Consider the following 27,301-nt stretch of genomic DNA (forward strand, 5'->3'; position numbering starts at 1 on the left):
GCAATAGAAGTGAATGGGGCCAGTTTTTGGGATGGTTGAAAGGCAGCAATGTGAAGCTTATAATTTTATAAAAGCACTTGCATTCATTCTTCTGTTAAAACTTGGGTTTTAATTGAGCTGTAATTTGTTTAAATCGTTGTTTTTACGGTCATTTTAGGGTTTTAGGGTTTGCAGCGTTATGTCATCATGGTTACAAAGTTGTAAAATTGGATACAACTTTACACAAAAAAGGTTATTTATCAGTTTAATCACATTTAAATCATGTTTACAAGCACATTGTTTACGTCTTGTGCATATACTTTTGAAAATGTTTAAGGATTGCCCCCATTAACTTTTTTGTCAGTGCCTCACTGTAACCCAGATGTGTGTTTTTTTTAAAGAAAAGGTGGGACGAGTCCCTTTTATTTTTGTGGCTATCAACATTATGCTGTCGATTGAGCTAACTTGTATCGAACCTGGAACATTCCATTAATGTGGTAGAATCTATATTTTAATCAAGTCAAAAATATTTTTAACATTACTGAATCAACCTGACTACATAAGGTTACACCAACAAAACTCATTTTTAAAGGGTTAGATCAAGTAGAAATAGCTCCTTAAGGTAGCAAACAATTGCAGGTTATCACATTACAGTGTTGTATTTACAAGACTACAAGGTTTTCTTGCCTATTTAAGCACAGCCTCAGAATTTAAAGTGCTCTGCTAACTTTTGAGTAAATCTCTTCCACATACTTTTCAGGGAATGCTGAGCACTGACTCAAGGTCAAATGGGTTTCCAAGGTGTACAGTGCATCCGGAAAGTATTCACAGCGCTTCACTTTTTCCACATTTTGTTATGTTACAGCCTTATTCCAAAATTGATTAAATTCATTATTTTCCTCACAATTCTTCAAACAATACCCCATAATGACAATGTGAAAGAAGTTTGTTTGAAATCTTTGCAAATTTATTAAAAATAAAAAACGAAACAAATCACATGTACATAAGTATTCACAGCCTTTGCCATGACACTCAAAATTGAGCTCAGGTGCATCCTGTTTCCACTGAATCCTTGAGATGTTTCTACAACTTGATTGGAGTCCACCTGTGGTAAATTCAGTTGATTGGACATGATTTGGAAAGGCACACACCTGTCAATATAAGGTCCCACAGTTGACAGTGCATGTCAGAGCACAAACCAAGCCATGAAGTCCAAGGAATTGTCTGTAGACCTCCGAGACAGGATTGTATCGAGGCACAGATCTGGGGAAGGGTACAGAAAAATTTCTGCAGCATTGAAGGTCCCAACGAGCACAGTGGCCTCCATCATCCGTAAATGGAAGAAGTTTGGAACCACCAGGACTCTTCCTAGAGCTGGCCGTCTGGCCAAACTGAGTGATCGGGGGAGGAGGACCTTAGTCAGGGAGGTGACCAAGAACCCGATGGTCACTCTGACAGAGCTCCAGCTCTGTGGAGAGAGGAGAACCTTTCAGAAGAACAACCATCTCTGCAGCACTCCACCAATCAGGCCTGTATGGTAGAGTGGCCAGACGGAAGCCACTCCTCAGTAAAAGGCACATGACAGCCCGCCTGGAGTTTGCCAAAAGGCACCTGAAGGACTCTCAGACCATAAGAAACAAAGATTGAACTCTTTGGCCTGAGTGGCAAGCGTCATGTCTGGAGGAAACCAGGCACCGCTCATCACCTGGCCAATACCATCCCTACAGTGAAGCATGGTGGTGGCAGCATCATGCTGTGGGGATGTTTTTCAGCGGCAGGAACTGGGAGACTAGTCAGGATCGAGGGAAAGATGAATGCAGCAATGTACAGAGACATCCTTGATGAAAACCTGCTCCAGAGCGCTCTGGACCTCAGACTGGGGTGAAGGTTCATCTTCCAACAGGACAACGACCCTAAGCACACAGCCAAGACAACAAAGGAGTGGCTCTGGGACAGCTCTGTGAATGTCCTTGAGTGGCCCAGCCAGAGCCCGATCAAACATCTCTGGAGAGATCTGAAAATGGCTGTGCACCGACGCTCCCCATCCAACCTGATGGAGCTTGAGAGGTCCTGCAAAGAAGAATGGGAGAAACTGCCCAAAAATAGGTGTGCCAAGCTTGTAGCATCATACTCAAAAAGACTTGAGGCTGTAATTGGTGCCAAAGGTGCTTCAACAAAGTATTGAGCAACATGTGATTTTTTTTTTTTTTCGTTTTCTTTTTTTTAAATAAATTTGCAAAGATTTCAAACAAACTTCTTTCACATTGTCATTATGGGGTATTGTTTGTAGAATTTTGAGGAAAATAATGAATTTAATCCATTTTGGATTAAGGCTGTAACATAACAAAATGTGGAAAAAGTGAAGTGCTGTGAATACTTTCCGGATGCACTGTAAATGTTTTGCACACATTATATTAGTGAAAGCTTGTTATAGCTAAACAAAACCTGTGTGGGTGTGTGGATGTGTGTGCGTGTGTGTGTGTAGACAGAGATACGTTTTGGGCGTCTGGGTGTTCCCAGAAAAACCTGCATGTTCTTATCTAGTTAAAATGGACACTGAGCAGATGTTTCGCTCTGATCTTATTTAACATAATATGAAAGAAGAAAACATCAAAAGGGATTTTTTTCATGTGCAGTGGATGCAGTGAAAATGTTTCTGTAGCAAACTGTAGGGCTTTACTGGTTGTTTAGATCAGTGTTACTATCAGAAATAATTAATAATTATTTCTTTAGTTATTAATTAATATTTAAATTAAACAATAGAATCTAACTCATTAAAACCTCATATGGGGCTCCAGTAAATGTAGTGCGCTACGTTTAGGAGCGGGTTTGGTTATTAGCAATAATTAATAATTATCAAAGATAATTATTAATTATTTAAATCAATAGAACATTGATTTGAATTAACACTAGCTTATTGATCCTTCAAATTCAACAATCATCAAAGATAAATGATCAGTTATTAAAAATCAATAGAAGATTAATAAGGATTAATATCGCCGGGGCACCACCCTTGAATCAGGGACTAATAACCAGGTAGTATAACAGTCTCAATATTAGATTGTACTCTCAGGAAAATTGACATCCGAAGAATATCGATTTTCGAAAAAAAAAATGAAGGCTTGAATCCGAGCACATCAGCATTTGACACAGGTGTATGCAAAACAAACCAAAACATAGAGTTTATTTATGCAGTAATATCAATTGATAATCAATACAACGCGGTAAATAAACTTCCGACTTACAACTACAAACTAAACAGTGATATGATTAGATATGGTAACCAAAATAATCCTATAACACAGGAAGGTGTGTGTGGACGTGACTCTCGTGGAGAGTATGTCACGCGAGATTTCCGGCCAGAGAATATGGCCCTGAATGTGGGCGGAGAGAAACCGGTCAATGGCATCTGCCAGTTTACCGCGTGTATCCGCTTGTACGATAGCTTAAGGACAAAGCTGAGCTTTATCACGAAGTTATCTACTATATTGTGTGCGAGAATGTTTGTGAGGGGTCGCGTGTGTGTGGTTAGTATGAGAGAGAGAGAGAGAATGTGTGTTCATCCGTCGTTTGACTCCGACTCGGTTCCTCGAGGCTTGGGTGATGACGGGAGGCCATTTCCTTGCTCTGTCGGCGGGCGGTACGGCTGCTGATTCTCGGCGGGCTGGCGGAGAAATCAGCGACGTCGACTTGATTGAAGATGGAAGAGAAATCTTTTATCTCTTCACTTCTGCAGGCAAACGGATGAAGATGCGGATTGCTCGGTGGTCTCCTTCGGATCCGTTAGAGTGTTCGGTGTAATACAGAGTAATCTCAACTCGTCCAGCGAGATGGAGTTTGTATGGCCACAGTTTCAAGTCGGACGTTACTTCCTTGTGCCACGAGGCTACACCTGAGAGCAGCGATGAGCTGCGTATATGCACGGCGAGCAAAGTTGCTGGAAGCAAATCCCGGAAGCATCACAGTGTTATTTCTACTCTCGATGACGTCATGGTTGAGGGGCGTTCTGTTGTGTGCCTCATCCAATAGGAGTTGAGAGTTCGATCCTTTAGTGAGCAAGGCTTCATGGGATTTGTAGTCTGTTTTGGACTCCCTTTGTTTGATTTTGGCGCAGTTTTTATCAGTAAGATTTATGACGGAGTGTGTGGTCAGACTTTTACGACTGTTAGGCCTGCCTTTGTCTTCTATCTGAATACATGAGGCCCAACATTCCCCCCTTTGGTCTGAAGAGTTGGTTGTTGTCCAGCATCTTTAGAGCAACTGAAAGGCCGAACAGTTTGTGTCAAGTAGTGCGTGGGAGCTGATGCACCCATGTGTCAGGCGTTGCCCTTGCGGAACAGATCGCCCAAGAAGGTCAGAAAAGGCGGGTGTGGCATGATGTGACTATTTTGGGGAGCAACTTGGACCCTGTTCCCCTTTCCCCAACCTACAAAGTAAACTTTGGCATTAAAAGGAGGGGGTACATCGTCTAGTCATACTGATGGGGTTTCAGTGCCGTGTTCCTTTGAGGAGTTTGGCGGACCTGGTGAACAACGGAGCACGTCAAACTTCATTACTAACTCAGTCAAGCATCTCCTTATATCCTCCATTTCCTTTCTCAAATCTTGTTCTCTGAGGGGATTTGAAACCTTGTCTACCCACTCACCTTCTTGTTTGGGTTTTCGTTTGAACCGTGCCTTTCCTTTTGGCCGGCGAACGTTTTGTCGTTTTGGCCTGCCGTGACCCTGGGGGTGTGTCTGGTCACCACCCCCCTGCTTCTGTTGCCTACCCTGCTGGCAGGGTGATCGGCGCCTCTGGGGTCCTGTTCTAGCATTCACCTTAACGCGAGGCATTTCGTTGCCTACAAGTACTAGGTCTGCATATTGTGAGGCTTGGATCCCCAGGACTCTGGCATCGCCTTCATGCCCTCGGGCAGGGCGCACGCGTGTCTCCCATGCCAGTTGTGCGTACCTTCTGATTTCCTGCATGGTAGAGTTGCCCGTTCTGCAGTGCATCGTGACGTCATATCGCACGCACTCGTGGAGGTTGTGAAGGAAAAGAGACTTGAAAGCTCGTTTCTCCTCCAGACCTGGTTCGTTACTTCCTTGGAAGTACGTGGTTCTCAGGCATCTGTAATACTCACGCGGAGGCTCGTGCCTCTTCTGGATGATGCCGAAAGCACCTATGGTAGCGGAGGCTTCGTCAATATACAGCGAATACTCCTCGCGTGGGGCTTTACACAGAGCTGAGTAGCGGTTTCGGGTACCAGTCGGTAGCGTTTCCATGAACACATGGACACTCCTTACCGTGGTCTTCCATATTAGCTTGAGTTTTTCACGCGATGAAGCCTAAGGCAAGTCAACCAGGCAGTGCTCAATTTCTCTGAGATAATTGTCGATATTTGAATCTCGATTACTTGGGTTAAAGCGCTCTATGTCCCCTGCAAGGGACTCGAGGTGTCGGTATGACCACGGGTCATCCGAGTCATCCGAAACACCATAGTCACTCAGATCACTATAGCAATGAGGACGACTTCCTCCCCTTCGTGGTGGGTGAGTCCAGTCGACGCGTGGGGGTGGACCCCGGGTTGCGTACAGCTCCCTGGCTAATGGGATCTTCGAGCCGCTTACACCACTGTGGGCTTGAAAATAATTGTTCCCCCTCCGTGGTGTGGAATCAGTCAGTTTGAAATGCACGGTGCCATGACTGAAAACTGACTGAGGGGGGTAACTGTAAGAAGGGGCACCTGCATCCAACCAGCGGGCCGCTGGAGGAGCTTGAAAGGTGTCCTGTAGGACGAAGTCAGAGACTGTACCACTAGGGGCAGCTTGGCTCCTAGCGTGTGTCCCTGGGTTTCTCAGGGGCACATTTCTACGCGTAGCACTAAAGAGGGGGCCCTCTTCTATGTCAGATGTTGTGCTGTGCGTTTCAGCTGCACTTACCTGATCTGACTCTACTCTTAGCTAGGCAGCTTGAAGCTGCCTGCGCAGGGTTTCATTTTCCTCCTGCATCCGGGCATTATCTTCTTGTGCCTGGACTTTCTCAGCTTGGGTGCACCTAACTTCTTGTTGCAGGCTGAGATTTTCCCTCTGCACCGCTTGGTAGCTGCTCTGCAGCTGGGCGAGCTGGGCCTGGTGCTCTGCGGTTTGCAGTTGGGTTCTGCGGTGATGAAGAAGGAACATTTGGCCCACTAGGTCCGGGATTGTGCTCTTTGGCCTCCCGACCGGGTTGTTGACATAATCAACTAGTTCCTGCAATGCTTCATCACAACGACTAATATTGTAGCCGTTAAGGTTCTCTCTCTCCTCTACAGAGAGATGGAGGACAGCATCGACCACATCTTGCAGTGCTGGGTCGACTGACCTCTGTGGAGCTTCAGCTCCAGTCACGCAGGGTGATTGGTGACTCATTTTACTGGGCAGTAAAAATTATTGCGACACAGTGGCTCTGATAGCTTGTTGTTTTGCTAACACGAATGCACAGGTTAGAGGCTTCAACCTGTGGCTTACGGTCTACTGTTATGTAATGTGCAAATTTCACTGCGTTCTCTCTTTGGTGGATGTCAATGAAGTGACTTGGCACCTCTCTGTAACATCTAGGTGAAAGCGTTAGGAGTTAAATAACAACAACAGCAGGCTTTGAGCAGACTATCGTAAACTTACCAACCCCTAATTCACTCTTAAGAGCACTTTCACACCACACTGGCTTATGCTTGGCAAGTTGCGAGAAGTCAATTGTCAAACAGAACCAAACTTTGAAGTAATGATTCAAGTTATTACTTTGGATTCTTATGCATACACACTGTGACAAACTGGCACGTAGGATTCCTCACACGGGGCACCAATTATTATGTAGGGCTTTACTGGTTGTTTAGATCAGTGTTACGATCAGAAATAATTAATAATTATTCCTTTAGTTATTAATTAATATTTAAATTAAACAATAGAATCTAACTCATTAAAACCTCATATGGGGCTCCAGTAAATGTAATGCGCTACGTACAACAAAACCAAAAAATTTGTTTCATTTTATATTTAAAATTTTATTTGCAGCTTGACTTGGATTGAGGTAATTTAATTTCCATGAAGAATTTCCTGCAGAATGTTCATGCACCTATTGAAATACACACATATTGTAATGTTTAATGTGTTTGGTCATGTGTTTCATGTCATGTGGTCCCCTGGTCATGTGATTTCATGTTTCCCTCCATGTTCATGTGTCTTGTTTTCATTGGTTTATGTCTAGTTACCTTGTTATCAGTTCTGTCTTGTCATTGGTTAACTTGTTTATCTTGTTGCCCTTGTCCATGTATTTAAGCCTCATGTTTGCCATTGTCCATTGTCAGTTATTGTTTGTTTGTGTAATGTTGGTTTAAGTCAAGTCAAGGCAAGTCAGTTTTATGTCAAGTTATATTCAAGTCCATGTTTTGTATTTGTTCACATTTGTAGTTAGGGTTTTTGGATTTCACGTTTGGAAATAAAACTGCGCTTGGGTTCATCACACATCATCGTCTCTTCGTCTACCTGTTGCCAGCCATTGTTACAGAATGCCTGACCGACCAAAATGAACCCAGCAATCCAGCTTCTTCGTTTTCACCAGGGGAATCGATCCCTGGAAAATTGTGTGGAGGACTTCTGCACTCTGGCCTGCTGGGTGGACTTTAATGAAGTCGCCCTCAAGGACATTTTCCAGGTGGGATTGAATGAGCCAGTCTCTTCCCTGATGCCTGGCGGTCGCAGTCCCCTTAATCTGGCTTAGTATATCGGCCTTGCTCTGCAGATAATTGGTTCTACATTCACTGTGGGGGAGGCGGATGCTGAGCCGGAGTCCCACGTCATGGCCGCCGAGCCGGAGTCCCACATCATGGCCACCGAGCCGGAGTCCCACGTCATGGCCGCCAAGCCAGAGCCATCTTTTGCCCTGGATCCTGAGTCTGCTCCATGCCATGTCACAGCCACGCCTCAGCCTGCTCCATGCCATGTCTCAGCAACACCTCAGCCTGCTCCATGCCATGTCACAGCCACGCCTCAGCCTGCTCCATGCCACATCACAGCCACGCCTCAGCCTGCTCCATGCCACATTACAGCCACGCCTCAGCGTGCTCCATGCCATGTCACAGCCAAGCTTCAGTCTGCTCCATGCAAGGTCTCAGGCTCACCTCTGGCCAACGAATCAGCGTTGCAGGCCTTGTTCGTTCCAGAGTCATCTCTCACTGGGCTGTTTAAGCTGGAATTGGTTCCCTCCCTTGTGCCCACACTTAGTTCTCCTGATCAGGCAAGGGGAACTTTCAACTCTCCGACCCTGGCCTCTCCTATCCTCCAGCTTTGCTTCATCGCTGAGCCTGCGGCTTCACCAAGGACCTCCTTCGCTACAGCTTCACTTTGGTCCTCAGTCCCACCGGCTCCGCCTCTGTCTTCCAATCCCCCAGCTCCACTTCTGTCCTCCGAGCCTACGGCGCTACCTCAGTCCTCTGAACCTCCGGCTCCACCATGTCCCTTTGAGCCACCTCGTTCGTTCCAGAGCCATCTCTCACTTGGCTCTCTCAGCTGGAATTGGTTCCCTCCGTTGTGCCCACACTTAGTTCTCCTGATCAGGCAAGGGGAACTTTTGACCCTCCGACCCTGCCTAGACCCTCCGAGCCCTGGACTCTGCCTTGGTCCTTCGATCCTTCAGATCCACCTTGGCCCTATGTCCCTTCAGCTCCACCGTGGTCCTTCAGCTAATCGGCTTCTCTGAGGTCCCTCATCCCTCTGGCTCCACCTTGGTCAGTCGGTCACCTGGCTCCGCCTGGCCTCTCCTATCCTCCAGCTTTGCTTCGTCACTGAGCCTGCAGCTTCACCAAGGACCTCCTTCCCTACGGCTTCACCTTGGTCCTCAGTCCCACTGGCTCCGCCTCTGTCTTCCAATCCCCCAGCTCCACTTCGGTCCTCCGAGCCTACGGTGCTACCTCGGTCCTCTGAACCTCTGGCTCCACCATGTCCTTTCGAGCCGCCTCCTTTGTTCCAGAGCCATCTCTCACTGGGCTATTTAAGCTGGAATTGGTTCCCTCCCTTGTGCCCACACTTAGTTCTCCTGAGCAGGCAAGGGGAACTTTCGACCCTCTGACCCTGCCTAGACCCTCCAAGCCCTGGACTCTGCCTTGGTCCTTCGATCCCTCAGATCCACCTTGGCCCTATGTCCCTTCAGCTCCACCGTGGTCCTTCAGCCAATCAGCTACTCTGGGGTCCCTCGTCCCTTCGGCTCCGCCTTGGTCAGTCGGTCACCTGGCTCCGCCTGGACTCTCCTATCTTCCAGCTTTGCTTCGTCACTGAGCCTGCAGCTTCACCAAGGACCTCCTTCCCTACGGCTTCACCTTGGAACTCAGTCCCACCGGCTCCGCCTCTGTCTTCCGATCCCCCAGCTCCACTTCGGTCCTCCGAGCCTACGGCGCTACCTCGGTCCTCTGAACCTCCGGCTCCACCATGTCCCTTCGAACCGTCGGCTACTCTCTGGGTACCAAGTTCCCTGGTGTCGCCCTCCAAGTCTCTCAAGGCTCCGCCCCTCAAGCCTCTCGTGGCTCCACCTTCCACTGATATTGCCCTGATTCAATGCTCCACGCCCTGTCTTGCCAAGCCATGCCTCAAGACCCCCCCCTCCCCCCAGCTCCCTACAGAACTTTGGGATTATGTCATGTTTCATGTGTTTGTTCATGTTTTGGGGCGTCGGGAGCTGCCCCTAGTGGGGGGGATATGTAATGTTTAATGTGTTTTTTCATGTGTTTCATGTCATGTGGTTCCCTGGTAATGCGATTTCATGTTTACCTCCATGTTCATGTGTCATGTTTTCATTGGTTTATTGTCTAGTTACCTTGTTATCAGTTCTGTTTTGTCATTGGTTAACTTGTTTGTCTTGTTACCCTTGTCCATGTATTTAAGCCTCACGTTTGCCATTGTCCATTGTCAGTTATTGATTGTTTGTGTAATGTTGGTTTAAGTCAAGTCATGTTTATAGTCATGTTATGTCAAGTTATATTCAAGTCCATGTTTTGTATTTGTTCACATTTGTAGTTAGGGTTTTTGGATTTCACATTTGGAAATAAAACTGCACTTGGGTTCATCACACATCATCGTCTCTTCGTCTGCCTGTTGCCAGCCATCGTAACACATATGCACATGCTGTGTCACCTTGTTGTTTAAAACGTATCTAAATTTAGCTTCTGGTTAGAAGTACTAAATACGTCAGATCAGTGGCTATATAAGCAATGGTGCATTGTCTGGATAGTGTCTGTTTCATTCTGTCTCCCTGTCTCTTCCATACACAGCTCAGTGCAAGTTTGTGATCACATGCAACCAAGGAGTGAGGGGCGGCCGTGTCTTCAATCTGAAGTCCACAGTGGATACAGCAGTGAAGAGCTGTCCGTCTGTCCAGCATGTGTTTGTGGCCCAAAGGACCAACAATAGTGTGCCAATGGGCAAACTAGACATTCCATTAGATGAGGTAACTCACAATCCCACAACAATCATCTCCTGCAGTGTACTGTGGTTTATAAAGCCAAATTAAAGAAACATTTCAAAGTCATTCAACTATACTGAACTTTTATTTTCAGAGCACTTTCAAAACCACAAGAATGGACCAAAGTGCTGTACAGAGATTCCCATTTCAACATCAAACATAATACCAACATAATAACAGCTAAAATACTTATACAAAAACACAAATAAAAACTTGGGAAATAAAAGCAAGTGCAAAGATACAAATTTGCCTCATACACCATAATAAATACCACTCACAAAGTTAAAACTTATTCAAAGGCCAAAGTAAATAAGTCTTTAAACCAGTTTTGAAAGCATCAATACACAATGCTGATTTTATAGACAGGGGCAAATCATTCCATAGTCTAGGGGCTGTTACTGAAAAAGCACGGTCGCCTATACAACTTCAGGCGGGATCGCGGAACTGTAAGTCACAACTGGTCAGTAGAGCGCAAGAATCTTTGGGATTGATGAGGGATGATCAAGTGTCTGATATACAGTGGCGCCAAACCATGTAGGGCTTTAAAAACAAACATTAACACCTCATATTGTATCCTTAACTTCACCGGAAGCCAGTGAAGAGCTGCCAAACAGGTGTTATATGGTCCTCTTCCCTATTAGTTAAAAGCCTCACTGCGGCATTCTGCACAACCTGGAGCCGAGAAACAGAGGATTGACTAATGCCTAAATATAAGGCATTACAACAGTCCAAACGGGTAGAAATAAAAGCATGCATAACTTTTTCCAAATCTCGTAACAGAGAGGATATATTTTAGCTTAGAAATACATCTTAACTGTTGTTTTCACAACAGTATTTATCTGAAGATCAAATCTAAGCTCAGAGTCAAAAATAACTCCTAGATTCTTCAAATGAGAGTGCATGTTATTAGACAGTAAACCAAAACTGTCTGTTGTATCATTATAGGGTTCTTACATAACCCTGTTCTTGCCAATGTGCCAGGATAAATGAAAGAAAGAGAATTCGTTCAGCCATAAAATATAAATAACATGACTGCAATCATTTTTCATGAACAAAGGGGAAACTGTTTTCTCTAAATCTACTGTAAATCAAGAAGTGGCATAAGGGTTTATGTTGCCAAAGAATAATAATATACACACAATGGGATACTAGTCTTAAGTTGCCATGTGCAGAAGTGTATGAGGATATGTCTGTCACTCTCAGGTACATTTGCACTTCTCTTTCATCCATACCGCAAAAATGTCAGGTAGCCTAAAATATGTGCTTCATGTTATAACATTTCAATTAACTGGTTTAATTCAACTCAGAATTACTAATTAATATTACTGAATCAAATTGATTACATTGAGTTACACCAACAAAATAAATTTGTCAGGGTCAAATCAGGTAGAACTATCTCTATAAGGGAAAAACTCCTGAACTACTGAAGTGCCTTGACGTGCCCTGTTCAATTCGCTGATTTGATGTATTTCCTACTGAAACAGGATTTGGGGGTGGGACATGTCGAACGACTCATCCCATTTTAAAAAATAGCCAATAGGCTTTAGTTTACACTACAGCCACACACACAGACACGTCCCTTTCCACAGAGTCACTTACCAGGAAAACTTGAGAAGCGATCTCATTACTTGCCAGCTTTTCAAAAGTTTTGAGAACCGAATGATCTGTCAACATTACTACATAATCAGCCCACAAACGCACACAGCACATCGCGGTCTTACGATGAAGTGGGAGCCATTGTGCCAATACAGATGAATGAGAAACAAGCGAGTAAAAAAACAATATATCACAAATCACCAAACATAATGAATAAATAACACTTACTCTAACTGTACATCCCAAAAGATCTCTAGCTGCACAAAAAAATATCAATAAACTCCAGCCACTTGTCCTTGCAACGCAAACGCTAATTCTCCGATATTCCTCCTTCGAAGAGTAAAACGAGTAAAAAAGGCAAGTTGTTGTTTTTGATTAAAGATTAAGAGGGCAAACCATTAAAAAAAAAAAAAAAAAATTACGTGCACAGATAAATCGTTTATAATAAAAACAGCAACATCCAATAAGAAAATAAGAATTGTCAATTCTGAATTCATGGTGACTTTAAGGGAACAATGTAATTAGGGCATGAGACAAGAAGTGTCCTTGCTTCCTTTTCATTTTTGAGTAGCTAGGGCACGGTTTGTCTTGTTTTTGCTTTTGTAGCCAGGATTGTCTAGGTCTGCCCCTAGTATATACAAGGACAGGTCTTTTCCAAGAATAGTTGGTCAAAGTGGTCAGATTTTCGAACAATTTAGTATTCCCAATTTAGGAAAAGTTTACAAAATTTCTGGTTTGCATATGATAGGTAAAATAGCATTTATAAAAATAAAAAAAATACTGTGTACAGAAAAGCTGGTCAGGGCCTTCGTGAACTCTCAAAATGCAGTTAAAATGGGCTGCAGAGGTATAAAGTTATGTTTTAAGATTAACGCTTTTGTTGAAGGGTCTATTATAGACCTTATTCACGGTAGCACCATCTTTGATTTTTAATGGGAATGAGAACGAGGCTGTGAGGGATAGACTTGCACCTCTTCAATGGCACGCTGAGGTTTTTGTCTACTGAATGTTCTTAGAAAGATATTTTTTCAATGTTTTTCCATGGAACAATCCAGAAACACTTTAAACTACAGTACAGTCCATTGAAGAGACTGCACATCTATCCCTCACAGCCTCGTTGTCATTCCCATTAAAAATCAAATATGGTGCTAGCGTGAATAAGATCTATACATGTTAATACATGTCAGCTTGCTTAATATTTTCATTCGCAGGAATTTTGTTATTCGCAGAAAAAAACACCTTAGCCTTCAAAATTAACAGTGCAAAACAAGAATAATACGTTAGCCAAAACAAGGATTAAAATTACACAACAAATAAAATCTAAACCATAACAACGGACCACATAGCTATATGTTTAGCATGGCATGAAAGGGAGTTTAGTGCTGAAAAGTCCTAGGTGACTGAATGTAAAAGACGAGCATTTAAACCAGAGACATTCAGGTGTGGTCACTGCTCACATGAGGAGAAGTGTCTTACATTTGAGTGATTATTTATTCAGTTTTGAAGAACATCAAAAAACCTTTCGAGCTTACAGTTTGCAAAATGAGGCAGGAAAAGTATAATATAATGTACATATGTGGGTTTGCCGAAGAGCTCACTGTAAAGGCGCCCCGGGGCAGGATCTGAATATGAAGGTGTGGAAAGTTTTTCCTCTCGCCACATCGGCGCCAGCATACCATGATGATGAAGAACTTTTCTCCTCATCCTTACTCTTGGCATCTTTAGTGGATTAATATGTTTTGACTTTGAGTTTCGAATGAATGTAAAAAAAGTTCAGCAGCTCTAGGCTGAAATGTTGTGCGTAATGGCATGCATTTGAATTTATAATTTATCTTCTATCTGTTTCTCAGGCCATGGCAGGAGAGCCTTCAGTGTGTGCTCCAGAGCCCATGGGCAGTGAGGAGATGTTGTTTATGCTCTATACCTCAGGCAGCACAGGTAAACCGAAGGGCATTGTGCACACACAGGCTGGTTACCTGCTGTATGCCTCCATCACACATCAGGTGTGTATTTAACATCCCTGTTTCTCTGCTCACACTGCTGCTTTCACTCTGTCTAAAGATCACTCCAAGTATAAAATCTCTGTATTTTTCTTTTACACAAACCATCTGAAAATATCAGAATAATTTTCTCCCTAAGAAAAGTATTTTGGTGCAACCATGATACAGTGATAGTATTAGATGGTAATTCCATGGTACTTTGATATTTACCATGGTACTGAATGATTACTTTATTCTGTACTATGCATATTTACATGGCATGCCAAAGTACTTCAAAGATGATACATCCATGCTACTACCATGGTACATGTCAAAATAAACATGGTAATTTTGGGAAATTTACTACAAATTACAAATTACTTCTTTAAAATTGTTATCAGATTGCTTTAATGGTTACTTCATCGAATAAATAATCACATTTCTAATTACGTTACTTTTAAGTTTCTCTCTAAAACACTTTTCTTAGAAAATATTTAGTTTTTCCATCAAACAATGTCATAATATCTATATTTCCTCCTCGTTTATTGTCTCACACATCTCAGGTATCACAGAAACACAAATAGACATGCATATGAATTCAAATCTTAAATGTATTATACATAATATTATTTTAGAAATATGTGCAACCCAAGTAATGCACTTAAAATGTATTCATTTTGAAATGTAATGTGTTACACCAAGGGTCCTTAACGGGGTCTGCAGTGGTACTGCAGGGGTTCCGCAAATTATTGTTTTATCCACCATTGGCATTTGTAATAATCACTCACTCGCATGTGAGAGAGAAGGAGTATGAATTTTAGTCTGTCCACATGTTGAAGTCCTTCGCAGCTGCTTGCCAAGTCTTAAAGTGTGACTAAACAGCGCTAGTCAGTAGAAGCGCGCAGCCTGGATAAACCCTTCACATGACCACTGCTCATCACGAGCCAATCAATGTGCGACACATCAGGTTTAGCAGCGCTGCAGTGGAGGGTCGCGTGAGTAAACACGTCTGCTTTGCCTTGGTCGCGCTGTGTGGTTGAACAGATGAACAATAGTTTACTTGCCTGGCGTAAATAAATAGTTACCGCTGAGATTATCAAGCTGGCATACATGGTCCTTAACGTTCCACACACACAAGACGGTGACTCTCAAATCAACATAATTCAAGGTGCACTCAGTCATTGTTTTCCTCATTACAAATTTTTACTCAATGAAATGAACAGTAATTTTGAAATATATGTATAAAATCAATCACTCACATGAGATGAAGTAACCTTATAAAGTTGTTTTATTCTGCATGGACAGGGTCTGTCTGTTTTTCTTTCTGTCTGTCTGTCTATCTATCTGTCTTTTTCTTTCTTTTTGGAGAAAGTTTGGCACAGGGATTAACAAGGAAAATTTCAAATCTCACTTCATGTCAAAAATGTTGCATACCCCTGCTGTACGCCCTGCTGAAGCCTAAGCTGGTTATCTGGTTTTAGCTGGTCAGTTAGCTGGTTTCAGGGGGGGTTTGAACACTTTTTAGCAGGTCAGGTTGGGAGACCAGCTAGCCTCCCAGCTTAAACCAGCTTGGTCAGGCTGGGAGACTAGCTAAGACCAGCCTGACCAGCCAAGACAACCCTGACCAGCTAAGACCACCCTGACCAGCTAGGATCAGCATGACCAACTAAAAAAAGTGTTCAAAAACCCCTTTAAAACCAGCCTGACCAGCTATGTCCAGGCTGGGCGACTTGCTAAAACTAGCCAACCAGCTAATGCTGGTTTTAGCTGATCTTTTCAGCAGGGCAGCGTTTAATGATTATTTCAATGGCTTTGCAATGTAAACATCATGAAGTATGTACATATAATAATATGGTAGCCTACCATACATGTTTTATAGGCATAAAATGCAACACTCAATTTTATAAAATATGTAACAGGGGTCCCGGCTCCATCTCTCTACCCACCAAGGGGTCTTTGGCCTGAAAATGGTTGAAGACTCCTGCGTTACACTGTTTTTTATTTTTGCTTAAAAAGTCATTAGATCACACAGAACGAATTATTTTGTAATCGGATAACACCCAACACTAGTTACAGAATAACAGAACAATAACTGTGCCTGCACCTTTATTGTGTATTGAACTTATGTCTTTGAAAATGTTTGTAGAGTGATCTGATTCTTATATAATCAGATATAATCACATACAGTATAATCCTAAATTATGTGGAATGTATTAATTAATATATGTTATGTGCCGCAAAGTAGTTTCACATTGGGTGAGGCCTGCCGAGTCTTCTTTTACATTCTTCTTGCTCATAATCTTACATTTTATCAAATGATTATTTAATTACCCATAGACTGATACAATTTTTCTAACAATGCTTCTAATTATTTAAAACAGGTCTTCACGATAGCTGGCAAAAAGGCTTTTTTTTATCACATTCCTGTTCAACATAATAGAGAAGAATATTTTTCCAGTTGTGTAACTAAGCATCACACCTGTGTCTGTTGGTGCAGTATGTATTTGACTACGCACCAGGAGATGTGTTTGGCTGTGTCGCTGACATCGGTTGGATCACGGGTCACAGTTACGTGGTTTACGGACCCCTGAGTAATGGAGCCACTTCTGTTCTGTTTGAGAGCACACCTGTGTACCCTGATCCTGGTGAGAAAACCATGTGACTTCACAAACAATGTTCAACACTATCATTGCATACAGTATACTGTATACATACAGTACACACTCGTTTCATCTCTCTTTCTGTTTAAATTACATTTTCAGTAAGTGTGGTCTATTCGAGTTACAAAAATGTATATTTCTATTGCCAAACCAATAGTCTGTAATAAAATAAAATAACATGGAAAAGTAAATTAGTAAAGTAATATGCAATAAAAAATAACAGAGGAAACTATAGTCTTTCTCTCATGCTTTTCTTTTTGTCTTTCTTGCCTCATTAGATACATGTACTGTATAATATCCTTTTTTAACCATTATTTGAATTTAATGTTAAATTCTCTCGGTAGAGAAATGGTTTGGAGACACATTCATTCAATCCTTACTTTGGTGAATTGTGTCAGTTATGTTCCTGTTCTTATCTATTCTAAAAGATGTAGTGACCCTTCTAGATTAGTTCAGATGGTGTTACTGCCCCTCCCACCCATCAAAGCAAAGGAAACTCTTCTTTTTTTCAGTTCTCAGTTAAATTTTGTGAACCATTAACCTGTATAGTGAATCTTATCTGCCTTTATGGTGTTGGATGACTTGCAACACAGGACCTCTTGTAGATGTATTTGAATGGACATCAGCAATCATGAGTGACTGTAAAGCAATGTGCTTTTAACAGTGGGATCTCTACAGACTAAAAACATTTCATCCGGTGTTCTCGTAATAAAACCTACTTAAACCTGCTTTTAAAGCCCCTGTTTATGTACTGATATCAGTCATAATTTAGGATTTACACATAATAGTAAGCTGAATTAACCATTTCTTTTTTTTTATCCTTTTGTTTTTAAATGCAATTTGATGAGGTGCTGTCTTATTGTTAATTGGATTATTATTGTCTTGACTGTACTAGTGTGTTTTGTAATTGGTTTAAGGTCGTTACTGGGAGACAGTTCAGAGGTTAAGAATAAACCAGTTTTATGGCGCTCCTACTGCCATCAGATTACTCCTGAAATATGATGAAAGCTGGGTGAAGAAATACGACAGGTCATCTCTGAAGACGCTTGGATCTGGTGAGGCTCTGTTTTAAGAGGTTTAATCCAACACTTCACAGTTTTACCTAATTAATCATAGATACAACAAAACAGTGCTGATAAAAACCAAAAGCCAATAACATATTTTCATCTGTCTTTGCAAAAATGTTTAAACAATACTTTTTGTTTGTTTCAGAAGTTTGAACGAAACAACACTGGACATTCACATGCTTTAGTGCAAAATACTACCCATCTGACAATACCAATTCATTTGCTTAAATGCAAAATTCAACCCATTGCTAAAATGCAACAGATTTGTTGTCATTGACCTGGAATGGAAAAATGGATGTAAATAGTGTAATAGAGTATAATGATAATAATTATGGTGTACTGTCACAAAAATAATACTGTATATCTATTGTAATACATATAGTGCTAGGTAGGTATAGTATTTTAAACTCAATCCCTTTTTTGTCGAAAATTGCTTTCTATATGCCCTTTTCACTGTGCTTGTTTTTTATTATTTTGTAAAAAAATAAAAAAAAGCAACAAAAAAAAAAAGCAGTGTATTACAACATATCCCTCTTACTACAGGTACAGTAACCCTGCTGTAACCTGGGGATAAGTGCATTGCAAGGGCATAATGGTGATGAGAAACACATCAGTTGTCCAGTTCTTATGTCACCCTTTTCAGGGTTTAAATCCAAGACATTTGTGTTGCCAGACCAGGCATTAAAGGGATATTAAAGGGAAATTAAAATTCTCTTATCATTTACTCACCCTCTTGCCATCCCAGATGTGTATGACTTTCCTTCATATGCTGAACACAAATGAAGATTTTTAGAAGAATATATCCACTCTGTAGGTCCATACAATGCGAGTGAATGGTGGCCAAAACTTTGAAGCTCCAAAAGGCATATAAAGGCACCAGTAAAGTAATCCACTACTCCAGTAGTTAAATGAATGTCTTCTAAAGTAATACTATCACTTTAGGTGAGAAACAGATCAATATTTAAGTCCTTTTCACTATAATTGTTCACTTCGGGTCGCTCTCCAATGTGCGTCCATAAGGGGACCCAGTTCATGCAGCCTTTTGCGTAACGCAAGCGTGCCGGAAGTGCAGCTTGATTTGTTTACAACAGAACACTGTTCACAGTCTTCATTGGTTTTGCTTTCATTTGAACATGCCAGCGCTTACGTCACGTGAGAGGCAGCGTGAACAGATTCCCCTTATTGTCACGCATTGGAGAGCGACCGGAAGCAAAACATTATAGTGAAAAGGACTGGAGTTGTATTACTTTTATGCTGCCTTTATATGCCATTTGGAGCTTCAAAATTTTGGTCACCATTCACTTGCATTGTATGGACCTACAGAGCCGAGATATTCTTCTAAAAATCTTCGTTTTTGTTCAGCAGAAGAAAGAAAGTTATACACATCTGGGATGGCATGAGGGTAAGTAAATGATGGGAGAATTTTCATTTTTGGGTGAACTATTCCTTTAAACCTCTGTATTGTAAACCACTGTAGCCACAGTTAAAGTTTAGCTTGTTGAGGAACTTGGGATGATTTTTAATGAGTCTAGGTACACAGCCTTTGAGTCTGCAATAGTGCAATATCTGACTCTGTGCCAAAGTATCAAGGACACTACATTAAGTGTTTGGCCAGCCTGGGTTTTGCTGAACCCTTCAGACAGGATCTTAAACCCAAAACCTTTCCTTTACCCTTAAAAGGAGAGTCATAAGATGTAAAATGAAATTATCCTTGAATAATGAAGGCCATATCAGATTCCTTTCACCTTAGAGAGCATGTTTTTGCAAGTGCAGTGTTTCTGAGTGTGTGTGTGTGGTCAATGAATCTAACTAAACAATGGTGAATGTTTGATCATTTTGCAGTTGGAGAGCCCATTAATCACGAGGCATGGGAATGGTTCCATAATGTGGTTGGAGATGGACGATGCCCTCTGGTGGACACATGGTGGCAGACGGGTAAAAATAAATTCACTCAGTGTAAAACTAGCAAATGCTGCATCTGTTCTGCCCTGTATACTTTTCAGTAATTTTGTCAGGGAGTCATGATCAGCGGAATTACACCATGCATGTCATTATTCAGGTAGATAGTAACAGTAACAGTAGATAGTTCACCAGGCTCTCTCATCTCTTCAGAGACTGCGGGTGTGTGTATCGCCCCACTCCCAGCTGAACCAGGAGCAGAAATCCGTCCTGCCATGGCAATGAGACCCTTTTTTGGCATCCAGCCGGCACTAATGGGGGAGAAGGTGATCTATGCTTGTTTACTTGCGTACTGACTCACTGCTTGGTTAACTTGTGTAGCAATATATAAAGCATATTAATTTCAGGTTAAATGCCTTGGTCAACAGCACAATGCTGATATGGGTCTCTAACAGCCTTTTGTAAAGGTCACCAGGAGGCCATGCAACTTGTGCATGTAGCACAGATGTTTTACTGCCATACTAACGCTCACTGACCCAGTTTACACCTTGTATTAGGATGCGTTTTGGGTGATCCAATCACATGTGGTAAGCGCTAAATACAGGTCTAAATGGGGTCTTGAATGTTTTATGATCAGATCATAAAAAACACATACGAAGGTAGTCAAAAACGCATGTGACCACATTGCATTTGAGGTCTAAGCGCTAATCCGTCCTGATGCGTCCCAGACAGCAGCGAAGCACCACCCCTCACCTGTCAACCAACCACTGCGCTAAAACATCAGTTTAAACTTTACCGATACAAGTGGCTTTAAAAAGGAAATAAGCATCCAAACTGAAAAGCTCCTTTAATACAGGTACAGTAATCCACTAAAAAAACTGATTATTCTGCTGGAAATGTTGCATTTGTGCTTAGATAAAATTTCACATGCATCTGGGAGAAACAGCGCACTGTAATTTTTTTTGCGCTTTCTTTGTCTTTTCTGATTTTATTGCACTTTAATATCATGCAGTAACACAGTGACATAGTGATTGATGCATGTCTTCATGAAATCAGAGACCCTACCCCTGAAATCCGAATACAAGTGGTCACAGGAGACTCATTTATGCGACCAGGTGTAAACAGCAATGTGTCTCGCCTGACCACGTGATCGAATCACCCTAGATGCATCTTAATACCAGGTGTAAATGGGTTAATTGAACCCCAAACCCACACTATATACATTATTAATTAAAAATAAACTAGAACTTGGAACTAAACAGAATGGCTATAGATTATACTTTGCATTAAGTGCTAATGATCAAGCCAATAGAGCTATTCAGTTTGTATTCCTAAAACCTGGAAGAAATTTTAATTTGAAAATGTATGTTGATAAGTTGCCAGCAAGTTGCTACTTAAGGACTACAACCATTTCCCAATTAGTCAAGCATGTAAACTCGCATCCTTGTAGTAGTTGTAGTCCTTATATTCTGTAGTAACTTGTTTGTAACATATGTTTTAAAAGCAGACGTCAGTTTCAAAATTCATGTTTGAGGTATGTGCGTAAATTATGTTGTAAAACATATCATTATCAAGTCTTTTCAAGTAATGTTAACCACAGACCTTATTTTACTCATTAATCGCATTAAAACCCACTGATTCATAAAACCCACTGACTGAACAGCTAATATACAGAGCGTTATATAATGGTTTCAGCAAAATAATTAGGTCTAACTAGCTCCTTTTTTCTTGACAAGCTCAATGATTTATTAAATATGTATTACATTTTTCTAGTGTAGATAATTATTAGCAGACTGCCCTACGTAGCACATGCATAAAACATGGGTTATAGTTGTGTTCTGCTCTGTCTATATCCATGGAGATCTCCACACAGTTCAGCTCCCTCTACTGTGCTAGAGGAAGTCTTTGTGTTGCATACATTGATGAACTTTGAGACCTCAAATTCTCCTCTGCAGTTAGAATAAAAAGACTAACAATGTGTACCGGAGCATGTCCAATCTGGTGTTCTTTTGTTACACTCTGAGACTATTTAGTCAAGCCTAACCTCTCCTATTAAGATTAAATGCTTTGGTGATGGGTGAGAGCTCTAGACTTTGCTTAGAAGCAACAGGACCTCTCAGTGAACATGTTGTTGTTACCATCATTTGTTCTGTCGCCAACAGGGACAGCTGATAACAGGAAATGATGTCAATGGAGCTCTGTGCATCAGCCAGCCATGGCCTGGTATGGCCAGAACTATATTTGGAGACCACCAGAGATTTGTGGATGCATATTTTAAACCGTACCCAGGTGAGTAAGGCCCCTCTAGCTTTTGAAGTTTCTTTTTGTTTAACGGTACAAAAGGAAATGTTGGAGGGTACTTGTTGAATTATTGAAGACTACCTGCAAAGCAAGAGTATGAGAGGACTTTTTATGAAGTTCCTTGCAACATAACTTGTTTGGGTTTTTTCTGGTGTTTTTGTGGGTTTCACAACAGTACACCTTTTCATTAAAGTGTCCATAAAATATGTTAAAGGAATACTTCATGAAAATTCTCTCATCATTTTTAGAAAAACATCTCTTCTCTGTAGGTCCATACAATGCATATTAATGGTGACCAAAACTTTGAAGCTTCAAAAATCACAAAGGCATCATAAAAGTAATCCATATGACTCTAGTGGTTTAATCCATGTCTTCTGAAGCATCGGTTTTGGATGAGAACAAACCAAAAAATATCTCCTTTTTCACTACAAATCTTGACATCAGCAGTCTCCTTGGTGATCATGATTTCAAGCTCAGTTACACTTCCTAGCGCCATCTAGCGTTCTGCACATACGTCAAGTACTAGTAAGTGTAATCGAGCTTGAAATCATGATCGTGCCTAGTGACTGCAATGGGAAAATGTACAGTGAAAAAAGAGTTATATTTTAGTCTGTTCTCATCCAAAATCGATTAGATCGCTTCAGACTACATGGATTAATCCACTGGAGTCATATGGATTACTTTTATGCTGCCTTTATATGCTTTTTGGAGCTTCAAAAGTTTTGTCACCATTCATTTGCATTGTATTGACGTACAGAGCTGAGATATGTTTCTAAAAATGTTTTAGATCTTGTAAAATTGTTTGTGTTCTGCAAAAGAAAGTCATACACATCTGTTATGGCATGAGGGTGAGTAAATGATGAGAGAATTTCCATTTTTGGGTGAACTATTCCTTTAAGATTAAAATTGCAGATTCAAAATTTAAGCAATGAGAAGACGGTATTAAGGTGTTAATCAATGCCACTCCATAGGTCTTTATTTTACGGGTGATGGGGCTTATCGCACCAAAGACGGTTACTACCAGATCACAGGACGAATGGATGATGTCATCAATATCAGTGGGCATCGGCTGGGTACCGCTGAGATAGAGGATGCTCTGGTAAGATTCTAAGTTCCCGTACCGCACAACATCAGCATTTGCAAGAGATTTGAAGTCACTTGGAAATCAAGATCTTTGTTGATTAGTTATACTTCTGAGATTATACACAATTAATATAGGCCAACCAGTTTCCATAAATTATTGAAATAAACGGCACTGAATTAATTGGTGTAACTAATCAGCCCAAAGCAAATTCGATAAATGTAGTATCAAACTTTTGGGTGACTGATTGTGTTTTTCTGGTATCAGGACGAACATCCAGATGTTCCTGAAACTGCAGTGATTGGAATTTCACATGAGATCAAAGGAGAAGGTGAGACCCCTGACCAACCCAAGATTTGTTCTTCATCTCACCTTTTTTCATTCATGAGCCATTTGGAATGACCCCAGCAACCAGAGACCTGATTCAATAAACTCTAAAACAACACCCTCTTTTAGTTCCAGTGAGACCAACATAAAAAAGTTATTTTTATTTATTTATTTAAACATAATGTAATTGTTAAATTGAGTATAAATAAACACTGTGTAATAAAGTAGTATAACATTTTTATCTTACTTAATGTTTACATTCTCCCACTCTCTCTGTCTTTCACCAGTTCCATTTGCGTTTGTGGTTTTAAAAAAAACTGCTATTGAGAGCCAGCAGGCTGTTGTTGAAGAGTTAAGACATCTAGTGACTAATAAAATTGCTAAATATGCCGTCCCTGAACATTTCCTGGTAAGATAAAGCCCACAGATTCTCTTACTGCATTTTTGACATTACCTTTTACACATTGTCCTTTCCTTTATCTATAATACCGTACACAATAGTATTTATTTTAAGAACATTACGGAGGATTATGACTGATCACAGTCAATGGTTTTAAAATGTTTGTCTATAATCTATCACTGCTTACACAGATAGCTAGAGGATTTATTGTTTTGTCAGCTGTGAAAGCATCTCTGCTCTCCTTTTTAAGGTTGTGAAACGTCTTCCTAAAACACGTTCTGGAAAAATCATGAGGAGAATCTTGCGGAAGGTCGCCATGGAGGACACGAGCAATCTGGGGGACGTCTCCACACTGGACGATCCCTCCGTTGTTTTAGAGATCATTCAGGCCCACAAACACTACAAAAGTTGTAGATCTAAGAAGTAGAAAAAGGACTGTCGGGGCATTCCCGTTTGATCAGTGGTGGGCCGTGCATTTAAAGTCTAGGCCTTCAGTGTGATTCATGCCATTAAGAAAATACAGTTTTACAATGAATAAGACACCCTATGCCTTTGGGCATCATACATTATGTCGCAGCTAACTAATAATACCAATTGACATTTTAAAAACACGTCCACGCACGAAAGCCAGAACTTGAAACGACACTTAATGCTCAAGCAAGCCTAATTTTAACTGCAGCATGACCGTTTTGTCTCCCGAACAGACATTCAAAAATCATAATTTTTCATATGAATCTACCAAGGAGGTCTATAATACCTGGAAAAATCTATCTAATAATATTTGCGATTTAAATGTTGCTTGCAATAAATTTCGTTTCGTCAGGGTACACGGTTATGCTGCGTTCCATTCAAGTTGGATGTGGGATATTCCTACTTGATATCTCCGACCATAAATGCATTCCATTCCCGATATTCGGAACTCCAATGCTCCCGTTAGCTTAGCGGGGGTTTGACTCTCATTAGAGATGTCTCCTAGCAACCTAACTGATAAACAATGCTGCAGCGCTAGCATTTGTGCTACAGGTGTACAGTTATCGAAAGAGATTATAATTTACCATATTTTATACACCTGTTTCTGCAGGCGTTTGTTAAACAAGTTTTAATATCATGTAATGTGGAAACGAACTCATTTATCGATATTACTTAATAAAGTGAATGTTTATCACTTACTTTGTATATCTCCCTGAGTGTCCACATGTTTATGTGACACCATGCCCCTGCATCTCGGTGAAATCGGAGTTGAGAATTTCTGCAGGAGCCTACAAGTTGTAATTCTGACTTAAAGATGCATTCCATTGCACTTTTCCTAGTAGGAAGTTGTAAAATCCGACTTTCCGAGTTGAATGGAACGCAGCATTACTTTTCAAAATTTGATCCGACACTGAATGCTCAAACAGCCTAATTTACACTTAAAAAACTCCTGATGTTGCTATAACAATACAAAAAGCACTTACCAATTTACTTGAAGTGAAAATCAGTCCTCCTTTCCTTATTAATAAATTAAGCAATCACACGATCATGCAGAACATCTCGTGTTTTTAAATCCATAAGGATCTCTTTCTCAATGGTGATAGCGGCAGTGATGACAGCCGACTCGTCAGCAAGATCTCGCGCTCTTCGCTTTCAAATTATGTCACTTAAAGCGTGATTGCGTCACTCAAGGCCAGATAGAAGGCCTCGACCGAGACATATCCTAAATATCACACCCACCAAGAACAAATAAATCAATCTGATTGGCTGATGAATCTGACAGTCTGACTTTAGTTGCCCATTTATTTGCACTGTTGAGGGATTCTGTGGAAATTCTGAATGCCTGAGGGGGTGGAGCTCAGACTCAAGTGCTGCTTCGGACATGTGATTTGTGAAACAGTTGTCACACTTTGCTTGTAAGCATCAAGGAATAACTTCTGTCTGGTTTTCTCTATTTGCATGTAGATTAATTAAGAGTGGAAAGCGATTAAAAATACATAGGCAAAAAGGTGATTGAGAATGAAAGGATGAAAAACATTTATTATTTGGCATGTTAGGCCAGCAGAGAAGGCTTTGCTGGCCCTGAGAATTCGCCACTGCATTTGATCATGTGAAGTAAATATCCAGTGATGTGAAAATCCTAGAGACTAGTTGTTTAGTTTGAGGGGCTATGGATATGAAGCTGTGATTACAGGGAATTTATGCATGTTGTAAATGTGAAAGGACTCCAAGTAGCATATGAAGTGTTCAAACCATGAAACATGCACATGCTCCCCACCTGAACTGCATGTTGGTCCTGACATGTCAAAATGTTTTTATATGTCAAATAGGGTTTGTACATCCTAGGCAAACACCTTTTTAAGCATTAATCATGAAACATTTTGTACAGTGTTATTCCTGTAGTCAGGGATGGGGTGGGATTTGCTGTGGAACATTAGCATTTATTTTTGACAGATGATTTTATTTTTTAAGGTCCTAAATTAGGTGTGGTCAGCTAAATCTCACCCATCTCTCGCTCTTTTTTTTTTCTTTCAAGTCTTAAGCATTTGCTTCCTAATGTTTATGACAAAACATATCTGTCATAATTTGACTGATTTTCAACATCACCAAATCAGTAGAAATGTCTATATAATTTGATGTACATGCTTCACACATATGATTCACATGAAGTGAAATTATTTGGTGCAAGTCTAAATGTTTCCATTTAATCTTCAGTATTTCATTCCTAGAAATGTGTCAATCCACTATATAAAAAATAAACAAATAAAAAAACATTATTTGTCTGGCTGTCTTATTCCTCCATTAGACACTAATCTTAAGCACAGCTCAGTGGGGTTGTGGTAGAGGTGTTTGACCAAGCGGATGAGAATCAGCTTACAGATGTAGCTGTAAAATGTATATCCATGTGAAGACACTTCATATGTACAACCCCAGATAGCACACATACATCTCCGAGAAGTGTTTAATCTGGAAAGCATTGCATTCTAATTAACATCTGCTGAACATCTTGAAAAGAGCAGATTTACATACATTCAAAACCATAAACGTCTCAAAGACATCTGCTGAATGTCTCTTTAAAATCCGAGAGGAAACGTCTAATAGATGTATGTATTGCAGATGAGCAAACAATCTAAAACTTGTGTTCCAGATGAAAACACACACATCAAAGAAACAGTAGTCTTGAATTGATGTTTATGTGCTATCAGGGAATAAACTTTTAGAATCCCCTCAATCCCAACCTCCATCTTCGTTGTGAGATAGTGGAAGCTTGCTGGTGAAAGATGTTAGGTAACGCAGTGGTTTTAGTCTCAATCCCAAACCTCTGTTAGCTTGTATACATGCTCAAACTACTTATAGCTACATGTAAAAAAAATAAAAAATACCCATTAAGTTTAGCTACTTCTATTTCTACACCACAATCAAATGATGGAAAATGTTAGAAAAAAAATGTTATTGCATGAAATGGTGACTGCAGTTAGAACAAAATAAAATAGGCCTACATATACAATAAAACATTATTGTTATATGATTGGCATCACTGTTATTACAATTTTGCGATGCCAACTCAAAAT

At 40.9% G+C, this 27,301-nt stretch overlaps 1 protein-coding gene across 1 annotated transcript in view; it reads left to right on the forward strand.

The window, feature by feature from the left end:
- Window positions 1-26,503, forward strand: part of LOC127410651 (acetyl-coenzyme A synthetase 2-like, mitochondrial) — a 29,932-nt gene extending 3,429 nt beyond the window's left edge. The window contains exons 4-14 of the mRNA XM_051645769.1: window positions 10,259-10,434; window positions 13,896-14,048; window positions 16,522-16,669; window positions 17,602-17,739; window positions 19,594-19,686; window positions 19,864-19,976; window positions 21,813-21,939; window positions 22,923-23,050; window positions 23,300-23,363; window positions 23,647-23,768; window positions 24,010-26,503. Of these exons, the coding sequence (XP_051501729.1) occupies window positions 10,259-10,434; window positions 13,896-14,048; window positions 16,522-16,669; window positions 17,602-17,739; window positions 19,594-19,686; window positions 19,864-19,976; window positions 21,813-21,939; window positions 22,923-23,050; window positions 23,300-23,363; window positions 23,647-23,768; window positions 24,010-24,186 (1,439 nt within the window). The 3' untranslated portion in view covers window positions 24,187-26,503. The remainder of the gene's footprint in view (window positions 1-10,258; window positions 10,435-13,895; window positions 14,049-16,521; window positions 16,670-17,601; window positions 17,740-19,593; window positions 19,687-19,863; window positions 19,977-21,812; window positions 21,940-22,922; window positions 23,051-23,299; window positions 23,364-23,646; window positions 23,769-24,009) is intronic.
- Window positions 26,504-27,301: the final 798 nt, after the last annotated feature.

Source organism: Myxocyprinus asiaticus, chromosome 20 (genome assembly GCF_019703515.2).
Source record: "Myxocyprinus asiaticus isolate MX2 ecotype Aquarium Trade chromosome 20, UBuf_Myxa_2, whole genome shotgun sequence".
Classification (NCBI taxonomy): domain Eukaryota; kingdom Metazoa; phylum Chordata; class Actinopteri; order Cypriniformes; family Catostomidae; genus Myxocyprinus; species Myxocyprinus asiaticus.